We start from the raw sequence: 12,627 nt of genomic DNA, 5'->3' as shown, positions 1-12,627 counted from the left end.
GTATCTGTCGGACACAACCATCTTAAGAACTCGCTTGAACGAAGTCATTCAACAAATTGGGAGGTTTGATCTATGTTGTACACCTTACAAGGCATGAGGTTCTTACACATGGAATTAGGCAGTGTTCCTGAGGAAAACCCATGAGTAACTTCATTTCCTGGGGATGTTATGATGGTAAATTAAACCAACAAAACAAACCTTGATGTTTACGCAAATCGACATGTCTTGTTTCACGAAACATTCCTGCAAAGGAGTTCCATAGGCACATTGAAACCAGTAGTAGCTTCTGCATTTGCTGTTAGAGCCTACAGCCATCAGTGTACCCTACCGGATTCCACTGTTCCAAAAAGTAGATGGTTTCATTCTTCCGCGCGATGGGCTAAATACCTGAGATTCAGTATCCAAAAGCCGCTTTTGAACGTCCTGAATTGACCAACCGTGTGTTTCTGTTCGAATGCCTTGCCATTCAAAGCAACTACAAATATTCCATGTTCCACTTCTCACTAGCTCATTTGATAAATTTGGCGGTTTCTCCTATCAAAGCGGTCGTTGTTCCCATCACCATAGGTATCCGACACGCATGCCGGCATGACTTCTCTCACAAATGTCAAGCGTAGACAATTCTTATGAAAAACTCCACAAGTTGGTTCTGGCTTGTGAAAACACACAGGCTTATGCCCCATCACGATGACAATCTTCGACGTGACTATCGGACATCAGTGGCTGTATATAGGACACATCATTTTAAAACGTGATTTCTGTCCACCAGTAGGCAGCTTTAACAATTTGTTGCCGAAATGCAGCACTGTATTAGGGGACCAGCAACCTGAAAACACACTTCCTGGATAAAAACACGAAGTCAAAAGCGCGCGAGATTATGCAATAAAATCGGCCGCTTAGTTATGTGGTGAATATTTGAAGGGTTCGATTTCGCAGGTTTGGCTCTTGTCCGTTATCCTGTTCAACGGGACGTTCCTACAGAAATAAGGAAAAAGGGGCTTCTCCTAAATGCAGGGAATTATCACAGGTAGGCCCTAATGTAGTCACTTACTTCTCTTTTGTTCTTTGAGCCACACAAGCTTGATTCGTTTCAAAGTCTATGTTTTCATTTTCATTCATCGCAGCGCCACTGTTTAATGGTACGAAGTACTTGCTCTGTGTAACAAAAAATCTGCACAAATCACGTTCATGCATTCAAAATGCAATTTTTTCTGGAAAATCTAGATTTCATGCACTGGGAAATGTGAAGGACGTCGAAATTGAAGAGAACGGTACAGTCAAGTTAGATAATACCATTTAGAATCCCTGATTCACTAACAGCATAGTACGAAATGAATCCTCAAGTTTTTTGCGCAAATGCAAATTAAGCAACCAAATTAAGAGAGCAATCGATACAAAAGAGTGTCCATTTACGTTTATCTGGTGAAGAACAAGACAGCAAATTCGGTTGTCACCGCCGCTGATTACGCCGTTTGGAAATAAATGCGAAGTAAAAATGGGACGGTTGAGTGGAGTAAAGACGTTTTTGAGCGGAGTTCTATTGCTCAACTTTTCTGTCAGCTTTGGTAACCTTACCTGGAGCGTAACGACCAAATTTATCTGGAAACAAAAGCACACGTACCCATTGGTGCCAACAGTGAATCAACCAACATGTTGTGTGCTACCCTAATTAGTCAGGTTCATGTTTGGACGCGTAGTTTGTGTGGAGATGCATGTTGTTCTTTTTCTAATGTTGTTCGGATGGCCGTCCATTCCGCTGACACAAGCGTTGAGAAAAAACGACTGCAGATGCTGCAGAGCGGCGCTCCGTATGTCGTGGTAGGTTGCTGTGGCGTACGGTGGCTCGATCAAAGAATAGCGGTGGCGTTCACTCAGGGCATGAGTCGCAGCCACCGAGTATTTTTCTGGTATATGGAGCTGCGTCGTCTTATGGATGAGGAAAGTGCAGATGTATTTTGTGTTCAATGATTCATATAAGCAGTTGTTTTGCAGTTTCATCTATGTATCTAACCTCTTTATCGCCTGTGTGGCTATTCCCACGAGCCCCGCACTCCAATTTCTCAGAAGCAATCAGTATAATCATCCCAGTGTACAAGGTATGTCAAGGTACGTTGACGGCTAACAACTATTCGCCGTCTGAACACACGTGAATAGGCATATTTGGCTTCCTCATGTCCTAACGTCAACCTGACTAATCGGAGTAGCGTGTTGATTGGTTTAATGTTGGTAGCAATAGGCAAGTGCAGTTGATTTTGATGTTATCATTCTGGTCGTGATGAAGGTCAGCCGAGGTGAGTGAAAGATTAGACAGTGAAATACCACTCAAGCACATTGTTCTCTTCCACATAGTGACATACAGAACGCTGAAACCATCTGACTAAATTCGTGCTGAGTCCGGTACGAATAGTCTCCGATTAAATAAGGAGTCTGAATTGCTGTTTAGTAGTGGGATATCAACAACGAGAAGAACCAAGAATTGTTGAAACTTTTGCGCAACTACGCCAAGCATCTTCAGCAATTTTTGTCCTTTTAACCCTACACCCCTCGTCCACACTACATCCATTTGGGACCTAGATGATTCCAGTCATAGAATGGTGAATTGATCTTTTCTTGTACGTCCCTTTTTGGCAGGTCTTGTGGAGGTTTCATCATGTAATTGAAGCCAATCTATGCTGAAAAGCCGAGAATCACTGTGCTTCACATAATTCCCCAATCTGAATACAGTCTCAGTATTCAGCCGAAAAATGCATATGGATAATACGTGATGAGGAATTCTAAAAGAAAGGCTCAGCCTCAAGACACTCTAATTAGCAAAAGAAAGAGTTCCGTGTTTGCAGTATGGTGTCCCACCGTTTGCAAATTTTGGACTGCCTGTTGGAAAACATGTCTCCAGCCGGCAGCAGTGGAATGAGTATACTTCACGACGTCCTGAGCTAGATATGCCTCAGTTAATAATCGACCCACCTTGATAGAGGATATCTCTTTGATAATGATTTTGATGTCCACTGCTCTTAATCCTATTCATAAGTGATGACTAAGCCCCACGTCGTGGATGATTTAAACATCTTTCGCCATGTTCCGAAACGACTCTCCGTATATCCCTCAAACTTCCTGGTAAGAACAGTTCCCCATCCAGAGAGATTCGTATGCAAGCGGAAAGAAATCAAAATGCCAAAAAAAACGATTTCAGGCATTTTCGTACGGTATTTTCACATAATGCGTTTACCTCAAGCAGAACATAACCACGCCCAGCAAGTATGGGTTTACTTTGACTGAGTTACGCCAACAGTCGAATAAATTTGAAACCAGGAACAAGCTACAGTGGTCCGTTTCGCTACAATTCTCTCGAAAAAGAATTATGGTGAAATTAGGCCACAGGTTTACACTGGAAGCGAAATGCCTCAAACAGGCGCCTCCACCGAATACGAGCGTGCACAGTTGAATAAGACCCCCACGGTACAACTATAGACCACAGGGACCATTCAGCCCACGGAACTCACATTTAAGGACACCAAAGCGTTCATGGATGGAACGTCACACCACAAGATCATGCTTATTGGTTGGAAAATTGAACTGAAAAGCTTCAATACTACTCAAAAGGAACCACTGGACACCCAGAACACCAGCTGGCGACCCCGAGTGCTCAATTACTACGTAAGCTGTGTAGACATTCGCGGACTGGAAACACGGACAGCCTATTGTAGAAATCACAGACCGGGTAAAACTGCACGCTGGAAGCTTTTTATATTCTTTATTTGTTTGTTCCCGGGGTACTTCGCCTTATTTACAATGAATAAATTAGGGTATCGCCGAACGTATCCAGCTGAGCAGTCAACGGCAGATACTAGCTTGTTGTTGTTGTTCTGTTACCCGTTTCATAGGGGGGCAGCTCCTTGATGAATCTCTCATTACAATAGTCGGTGCCTAGTCCAGACAAACGCTAAAAAAGCATGACTCAAGCGTGTGACTCTCTATAGAACTCTTTAAAATGGCGAAACCTAAGTTGGTCCCCAGGGCGCTCGCTGTTACGGTATATGTTGTACTAAACAATCCACTCCAGTTGCTCTTGAGGTTCATGGATGTTCAGCAAGCGTTCCGAAATCATCCGCGTTTAAAACACATGAAGGTTAGGAATATACATATACTGAATATACATATGCAAAACGCAGACGAGAAGACGAACAGTTGCACCTCGTCGAAGCAGGAATGAAAGAACTAGATGACCCGTGATGACAATAAGTACGATCTGAACAGTTTAGGCTGCCGGAACTGTTATACGCGCGGTATGGGAAATAGTAATTCACAGTCGCTGGAGTCACAACAAGATAACTTTTATGGTTTAAGACCTCATTTATATGGTAAACAAACATGAATGAGTTCAGGAGACATTTTAGTCACTTCCTCCCGCTTTACTATGGAAAACAATTAGGGGAATATTTCATCAGGACGAAGCTATGACCAGCTCTGTTTAGTTAACAAGGTCGTCGCTTCTCACCGGGATATCTGTCAGACTGTCCCTCAAGGAATACGGAAATGGATCCAATTATTAAATACTGAAATGCAGTTTTTTCAGCTGTAACACCCCTAGCTGCCATGCCACCAGAAAGAAGTACGAGAGTTGTTATACTGTTAGTTTGCCCGAGCCTAGGCAGCAGTAGAGGTTGAATTCGAGCGACCAACCTTCCAGTCAGTAAGTTCGCACATTAACCACTGAACATACGGGGCACAAAAGCGGCTGAAAGGCTCCTTGAGTTGGTGTACAGACTCAACGATGAATCACAAAGTGTGCTTAAATGGTTCAGAGGAGATTACGCGCATCCATAATCTTTTGATGATAAACGATAAAAGACGTCCATACTCAAAAACATGCGGATTATTACAAGTTTTGTATTGGCCTTTTTGGTGTTTCAGACACCTTCAGCAGTTAAGAAAAATGAAATTCTAGAAGTTTTGTGCAGATTATGTCCCATTCAACCATAACCTCATCGAACAACTACTTCCACTAATACATTAGAAGTTTGAATTGTCTAGGTTGAAGGAAGGCACAAAAATCTAAATACGCTTGGTCAGTTAAGCAACCAATGTGCGCGAAATTCAAGCAGTATTGATATGCTTCCTTCATCCAGCGCTCTTATGCGGGTTGTCTGTTCTAGAAAAAGCCTAAGGCTAGAGAATCATGCCTGGTGGAAGTAGCCCTCTTAGGTGAGGATTTCATGTGGAAATGGATCCACCGTGGCTCTAATCTGTTAAGAGTTCAGCCTACCCACACAAACTCTTAATAAACTGTGCCTCGAGAATGAAAGATGATCTACTCACAATTTTTCCGGTTAGACGACACATAGATAGTCAGATAACAATTGGCGCTTGCCATCAGAGGTATTAAAAAAAGACAAACTAATGTGGAGGTAACAGAAATGTCGTCCAAAGGTATGTTGAATTTGTCACAGTAGAAGTGGAACTAAAAACGACTGGGACCTGACAAGTCTACAAGTCCTGTTAGATCTACTCACTTTGGACGAAGCGGGGACACGAAGATGGAATAGTTATTTATGGAGTAAGTAGCACAACATGAGTATTCTTTCAATTGGAGCGGGATCAATGTGGTCGACACCAATGTTATCGCTAAAAACGCAGAAAAAGAACCCATTCTCGCACCTCCCAAATCACCAGTTAGCTTTACTATTTTACGCCAGATCAATGAGTAGATCCTTTCCAAGAATTTGTAAACAAAACATGAACGAATCGCGATGTGCTTCATCCCTGATTGCTGTGTGTACACTAGCTCGTGTGTGCTGAAATTTTGAGCTGGTTAGCTGATGAAGAACGGTCACATTGTTCATCTCGTTTGACAAACCGTCTGTTATCAGCAGAGAGCAGCTCAATACCGTATGTAACTAATGATTCACTACATTAGGTGATAGTCGTGAGGCTTTGTGTGAAACGGCCTGTAACATCGGAGCAGTGTGGGTGAACCATGCTTAACCGTGATCAGGATTCGACAAACTACTGCGAAAAGTGGGGATGGAGACCAGCAGAAACAAAAAAGTGCAGCGGTGTTCGTCGACATGAGTGTCTGGGACTGTGTTAAGATGAGCTACTTGGTGGCAACATCGGCCAAACCGCAGAAAAATCGCGCGAAACGATCAACTTTTGGAATGCAGCTATAAATACCCATTGGCATGTCCTGAGTCAATCCGAAACCTGATTTACCAGAAACTGTGGAAGTTCAAATTGTTGTCTCCGAGGAATGAACAGTCAAAACTGAATTGGGATGAACCATCCAGTTGCAAACAGAGCTATAATCAACTGCAAGATTAAATGTGGTGTTCTGCTCGCAGAGATTACATAGACGCTTCTGTAATCATAAAGCTGAAGGAATAGAACGTAGTAATCAGCACTAAGAACTTCGTATCTGTTATGAATAAGCAGCTTGAACACTCAGGTTGTGACTCGTTTGTAATGCCCGAAAACTAAATATACGATGTATCAACGATTGTGGGGGATGAAGGGTAAAGACTTCTGGGTATGGAACAATGTGACTGGCGTTCTTTTGGAGGGACAACTGATAAGGACTGGCCCCCATACCCTCTGAGCATAGGTAACGAGAACTCCAGCAAGACGATCACCGTGCAGCATTATCAATTGGAGAATATTATCACCGATGGATTCAGTTGAATCGCCCGTTGCAACCTAACTGAGCTGAGTTCACTAATGTGCTTTGAACAGTCTCCGTCAAAATACCGTAAGATTGTTCACTTCGACCAGCACAAATATCTGTACATCTGCCACTGAGTCCCACACCAACACGAACAATTTATACGGCAACATTTAACTTTGGCAGATTGTACCATAATCAGCGATTCGACTTCGTGGCATCTAAACATACTAGAATAATCAGCAAATAAAAACCGATCTGCCTCAGCAATCGAAAGTGCAAAGATCGCGATCGACTTTGGTGTCTTGGTTAGAAACCTTTAACGTGCTGTCGTTGGTTGGCCAGTTTCCACCAACTGGCACTCGAGCTGAGTTTCCTCACTCCACGACTTGGCCAGTTAGTATCCTGGCCTTCTGTCCGACAACCGAACTCCATCATGTAAAGTGCTTCTGTCTACACTCGAGCAACTTGGCAGTACCTCAGCCCTCAAGCTTCTATTGGGTGGCACGGCATCTACACACGGAAAGGGTGTTAAAGCTGATTGGTCACCGTTGTCCTTCTGCATCGTCCACTAGTCGCTCACCAGACGCTCCGGCATCCCTGCCCTTCAGAAAGCCCCACATCGCCTGATGATTTCAGTGGCAGTGACAAAAATGAGGACAAAATTCTACTTGACCACCAGGGAATTGATTTTCGGATCTGCTATCATCTTCATTACATTGGCCTTTTCGTTACAATTCTGTTCTAGTCAAATTCCAAGCCAACAGTTTGGTTATTATCGGGCTTCGAAAACGAACGATGACTTATGATTAGTGGGTGGTCACGCTATCCAACTTAACGGAACAAATCAATCCGAAATCACATTCACTAGGTTCTCCAGTCTGGCCAGTGGATAGGTGGTTCCGGGGTTGACATTGTATGTAACTGTTACGATGGCCTGACCATCCAGCAGGCCTGATGAACTCCAACAAGGTCGAAAGTGCTTGAACCTTTCAGAACCTGATCGGTGAAATAGCTTCATTCAAAATAGTGAAAAATCCGGAGATATATTACCCTATCAGGTGACGAAATTGTATTGCGTCCCAAGAAGTAAAACAACGACTTAAAATTACCAATAAAAAGCAGAACGGTAAAAAAGACAGCCAATACATGTGTATCACAGATGAAAAGGGTACGAAAGTAACCGGACTTCCCGGGAAGTCTACGGGCGACAACCTAACGGATCACACAACTTGGTAAAATCGAGACAGAACAAGGCCTAAGAACATGAAAAATAAGGGCGCGAAAAACACTTGAAATCACGGTGAGGTGATGACCGAAGGAAGGTTCATGATAACGGGTCGAAATGCAGCTGACCTCGGTTTACCGCAAACCGGTTAGCTTTAACAACCGAGGTTCTGAATTACTGGGTGAAGAGGAGCCATTGATAACATAACCATTGGGTACATCACTGTCATCAACGTCCGCAACATCACGTATCATGAGAGGAGCTGGTTCCGTATTGACAGTATCGTCACTATTCTGAGTATCTTTCGTGTAATTGCGGGCGTTGGCTGTTAGGCGGGCGTATTGTTCAGCCTGTTCCAGTGTGATCGTCAGCTTGCCTAATGTGGCCTTGTACCGGAGAACTTCATCAAACATGCGGCAACGTCTTCGTAGAACTGTAAGTTCCGATTCACGGGAGGACATTTCTCTCTCGAGTCTTTGAAGTTTCAAATTCTGTTGATAAATGAGTGTGTTCAATTCCTGGAGCTCCAACTTGCGTTTTTGATGAACCTCCTAAAAGGGAAAAAAGAGGATTAACACAAGATTCATGAAGAGAAAATACAATACCGAACCACTACAATAGCTTATGGCTGGTAGAAAACTGATGAGCTTTTTTCACTGCGATTCCCAACTATTTACTGGCACCCGGGTCAAGCCTGGTGTTAAGCAACCAAGTAAGCTACTGTCTTTCCAAACTCGCAATTGGACTAAAAACCTCCACCGGTTTTGGTGTGTTGCAGTGAGCGGATAGGCAGCTGTCGTTGCAAACCGCAAGACGATGGCGTAAATAGCTGTCACCAGAAGAGCTGACCAGCACCAGCCCATAAAGGACAGTCGACAATGCGTAAATATAAGTGCGAACAACGTTAACACCGCCTCCGAGGCACATCTACCTACCCCACTTTCCCAAATCATCGGTGATCGAAACTGTGGCAGCTAAAGCCGCTATACGGCAAGTACGCGGTCCTTACAGCTAATAATAATAATAAATAATAATAGTAATAAATATTAACCAATCAGAGATGGACAGATGAAAATACAAGTCGTTCAGTAGCGGCAACAACCTCGCAAATGGCTGCCAAACGATTGTCAGTTATAGGTTGTGCAATAAACGTGCATCGGTCCTGACCATCCGAAACACACAAATGCAATAAACTCTAAAGCCTAAGCAAATGGTAGAAAAGCATCGAAAATAGACTGCGTTGTTACTCAATCCCCTTACTATTTTGTTGGATGTGGACCAGGATAGGTAAATCATTAATCTAATAGTTTTTCATTGATCGAGTGATTCGCCAACCTCGCTGGCGAGTGACGTGCGACAGTGGCCCCTAAGAAATAAATATCTTTGGGAGACATAAAAGTACCTTCCCACCGAGGCACCCAACTTGTTACTCGGTCATCATGGTGTACAGTTAACACGTGGTGGATCGCTATCGTAAAGAATACTGCGAGCCCCGAAAACGCAGTCTGCTGGTGACAAACATTTTCTCGACGGAATTTATTTTTTTGAAACAGTAGTCTGCCATGACATCCGCATGTTTTCAACCATGGTCGTTGGTTTGTTCTCTGTGCTACTTTCCCCTAATAGCAAATGTGTTTAAGGGGAATTTGACTTCGGGGACTTTTAACACTTTGTTCAGAGTATGGTATGAATTAGCACTCCGACGGTAATAAACGCTCCAGATACTCGGCATCCTTGCACATATGCGCTTGAGACATACCAAAATTGCTGTTGTTGGCTCCTGTCATCCGAGCCACTTGTGTCACACAGAATAAGATCAACAGTTGATATCGAAATAGCTCGATGATTAACGCGCGAACTTAACGACCGGAAGATACGTGGTTCGAGACCAAACTCCGCACCTCGGCTGCTCCTGTCTATGCTTGGGAAACCTGGCAGTATCTCGCCCCCGTGCCTCCTTTGGATGGTGTGGCAGCTATGCACTGAATGTTACAACTGAAATGCCGTTTATTACTGTTAGCAAGATCAATAAAATCTGCACAAAAAAACAACGGCATAGGGAATATGTCCCAATGCAGCAATTCCTCTACTAAACATCAGTCCCTGTAATACAATCATATATGGGCATCAACAGCGAGATGAAGAGTGTTCATTTCTCCAAAACAAGATGACGTGTTTGAAATACCCCGTCGACCTACTACTTAGTTACCCACCCTGACACACAAAATCCCTCGGCTGATACCTAACGGAGATTTAGCCTGGCTTAGCTGATTAGTTCTCCTTACGCTTTAAATCTCGATCAGTCTTGCAAGCCAGTCGCTTGGCCTGACGAAGTCTCTGTGTCAAAAGCAAAACGTTGCCCAGCAATAAATCTACCCATTGTTACCAAACTTTTCCGAAAGCTGAAATACCCTAGTTTGTTTTTCTGTCTCAGGATCGTAAAAGAGGAAACGTAAATATTGGGGACTCGACTGGGGGTTAAGTTATTGGATTGTTTACTCACAATCCATACCATATCCATGGGACAAAAGTAACCTGACCAAGCTACCCATAAAACTGAATCGAAAGCTCGCTTATCTTTCAGAATAGCACAGTAGTGTTGCCAAACTCATCAGCTCTTGAGTGCAGTGGTTCATCTGTAAATATGGATCGTCAACATAAATGATGAATCTTTCAATTTGAAAACCAAAATTAGCAGAGCTCTGAGGATGCTCTAGGGGAGAATCAAGTGATGGAAAAATATATCTCTTCAGGGTGTATGTCCTCGTGAGGGAGTCTCGTAAATAATCCCGAAAAATCCCAATCCGGGAAGGCCTAAGTTGGTGATCAGGAGGAAGACCTTGTGTTACGTGGCTGTATGTAAACAGTTGCGAGTTATTACAATCCTACACACAAACACTGAAGCTGGCAAATAGTGTCTTTATATGATATGCGAATTTCACATGACACGTTTGGTACCCGTTGAAACCACCAATACTTAACAACACTGTAACCCAAGTGCACATCGGAGGTCCTTTATTTTATCTTTCCGGATAACATAACTGGAATCTTGTCTTCGTTTATCGTGTCACGGAACTGCGCGTTGCAGTACGACGGAGAACAGCTAATTAATGCTGCATCCACTTGAAAGAACACTACTCATAAGGTTGCTGAAAACTACTTCTTGAAATAGATATTATCAACAGTTCCGAAAAGTTAATCAGAACAGTCTCCATACATCAAACTAGGAAACGGTTGAGTACTTCAACTCCACCTTTAAACAAAGTAACACTTATATATCATTTAGGATTTTAGCGAGAATTTACTTGAAGTGCAACAGACTGAACCGCTGCTCAGTAATCGACCTGGCATTTTAAAGGGTCCGTTTTCCGGATATGAGCATGCCAGTTTATCCCGAATTATTCCACACAACCAAGGTCTCCGATGTCTGTTTAAAGGAGCATCCAGGATATTTTCTAGAAGTTTTCGGCGCGTTTCACTGCGTCCAAATCCTCAGCGTCCAAAATAAACTAAGTAATTCAAACCAAGGCTCGAGGTCCTACCTTGGTCGCAAATAAACCCAGGTGCAAGATAAGACAAGGATCTTGTAAGACATAACAAACGGCGAGCGTCAAAACTAAATATGGGCAAGAGAGACCTGTTGCCAAGTCAAACAGAAAGCAGATGTATTAAAAAGTTAGTGATAATAAAATAATAATAATTGTTCAGCTGTAGCACCCTTTCGGTGCCTAGCTGCAATGCCACCCGAAGGAAGCACGAGGACTGAGATACTGCCCAACCCTAGACAGGGAAAGTCGAGAGGAGGAGATCGGGTTCGAACCACGGAACTTCCGGTCAGTAAATTCGCGCTCTAACCACTTGAGCCATCTAGTCCCCTCACACCTCAAGCTCTTTACTCAACGAACATGTTCTGGAGCAAGTGGCTGCGGCGGGCGGGTCTTTTGAGAGAGCGAAATAACGGGTATAGAAACTTTTGGCCGTTAATACAAATTAGGATTTTATGCGCTGCAATTCATATCCGGCTTCTCATAATTTCACCGCAACGTGTCCGACAGTAATCACAGTTAAGCATTAGGGATCTGTTTGTGCCAACCTTTCCTAACTGGTCCTCCTTCTGTGGAGAAAAACGCACAGCCAACACAAACATGACGGAGTTATTCGCCGCACGAAACGCCTTCCCATCCTCGCAATCTATCTTGAGGAATGCAGCTCCGTTGAAAGTTCCTACTGCACCAAGACAACTAGCTACTCTGAAGTTCACCAGGCTCCAGTGTAAGTGGAGATCTCTCAAAAAACAGGTTCCATTCAGCACAAGCCACGAAAAACCATAGTGGCACTAAAGCCAGACCATCAAGTCAAATTGATAGTTCTGAATGAAGGCAGGGATGAAACAGTTATGCCGTAAGTTCAAATGTCGAAGCTGAAATAGACGGTAACTTAAGGATAGCAGATTTGCAATATGTAACGTGATGGTACAGGATCAGAGGACGAAAATTCCCACATCGCTCCCCGGCGGCCAAAGAAGTCCTCCATAAAAAAACCGTTCAGCTGTAGCACCCTTTCGGCGCCTAACTGCCATGCCACCCGAAGGAAGCACGAGGGCTGAGATACTGCCAGGTCGCCCACGCCTAGACAGTGGAAGTCGAGTGGCAGAGGTCGGGCTCGAACCACGGACCTTCCGGTCAGTAAATTCGCACTCTAACCACTTGGGCCATCTCGCCCCTCCATCAAAAAAGGAGCAGGC

General features: G+C 43.7%; 1 protein-coding gene across 1 annotated transcript in view; it reads right to left on the bottom strand.

Annotated features, from left to right (window-relative positions):
- Window positions 1–7,713: 7,713 nt before the first annotated feature.
- T265_04209 (hypothetical protein) overlaps window positions 7,714–12,627 on the bottom strand; it is a gene marked incomplete at both ends in the record, with an annotated part of 6,195 nt that continues 1,281 nt past the window's right edge. Inside the window, one exon of the mRNA XM_009168891.1 lies at window positions 7,714–8,434. Coding sequence (XP_009167155.1) covers window positions 8,018–8,434 — 417 coding nt within the window. The remainder of the gene's footprint in view (window positions 8,435–12,627) is intronic.

The sequence above is a fragment of the Opisthorchis viverrini genome (assembly GCF_000715545.1).
Source record: "Opisthorchis viverrini unplaced genomic scaffold opera_v5_66, whole genome shotgun sequence".
Lineage (NCBI taxonomy): Eukaryota > Metazoa > Platyhelminthes > Trematoda > Opisthorchiida > Opisthorchiidae > Opisthorchis > Opisthorchis viverrini.
Note: the sequence above shows the minus strand (reverse complement) of the source record. Positions and strands in the feature narration are given on the sequence as shown.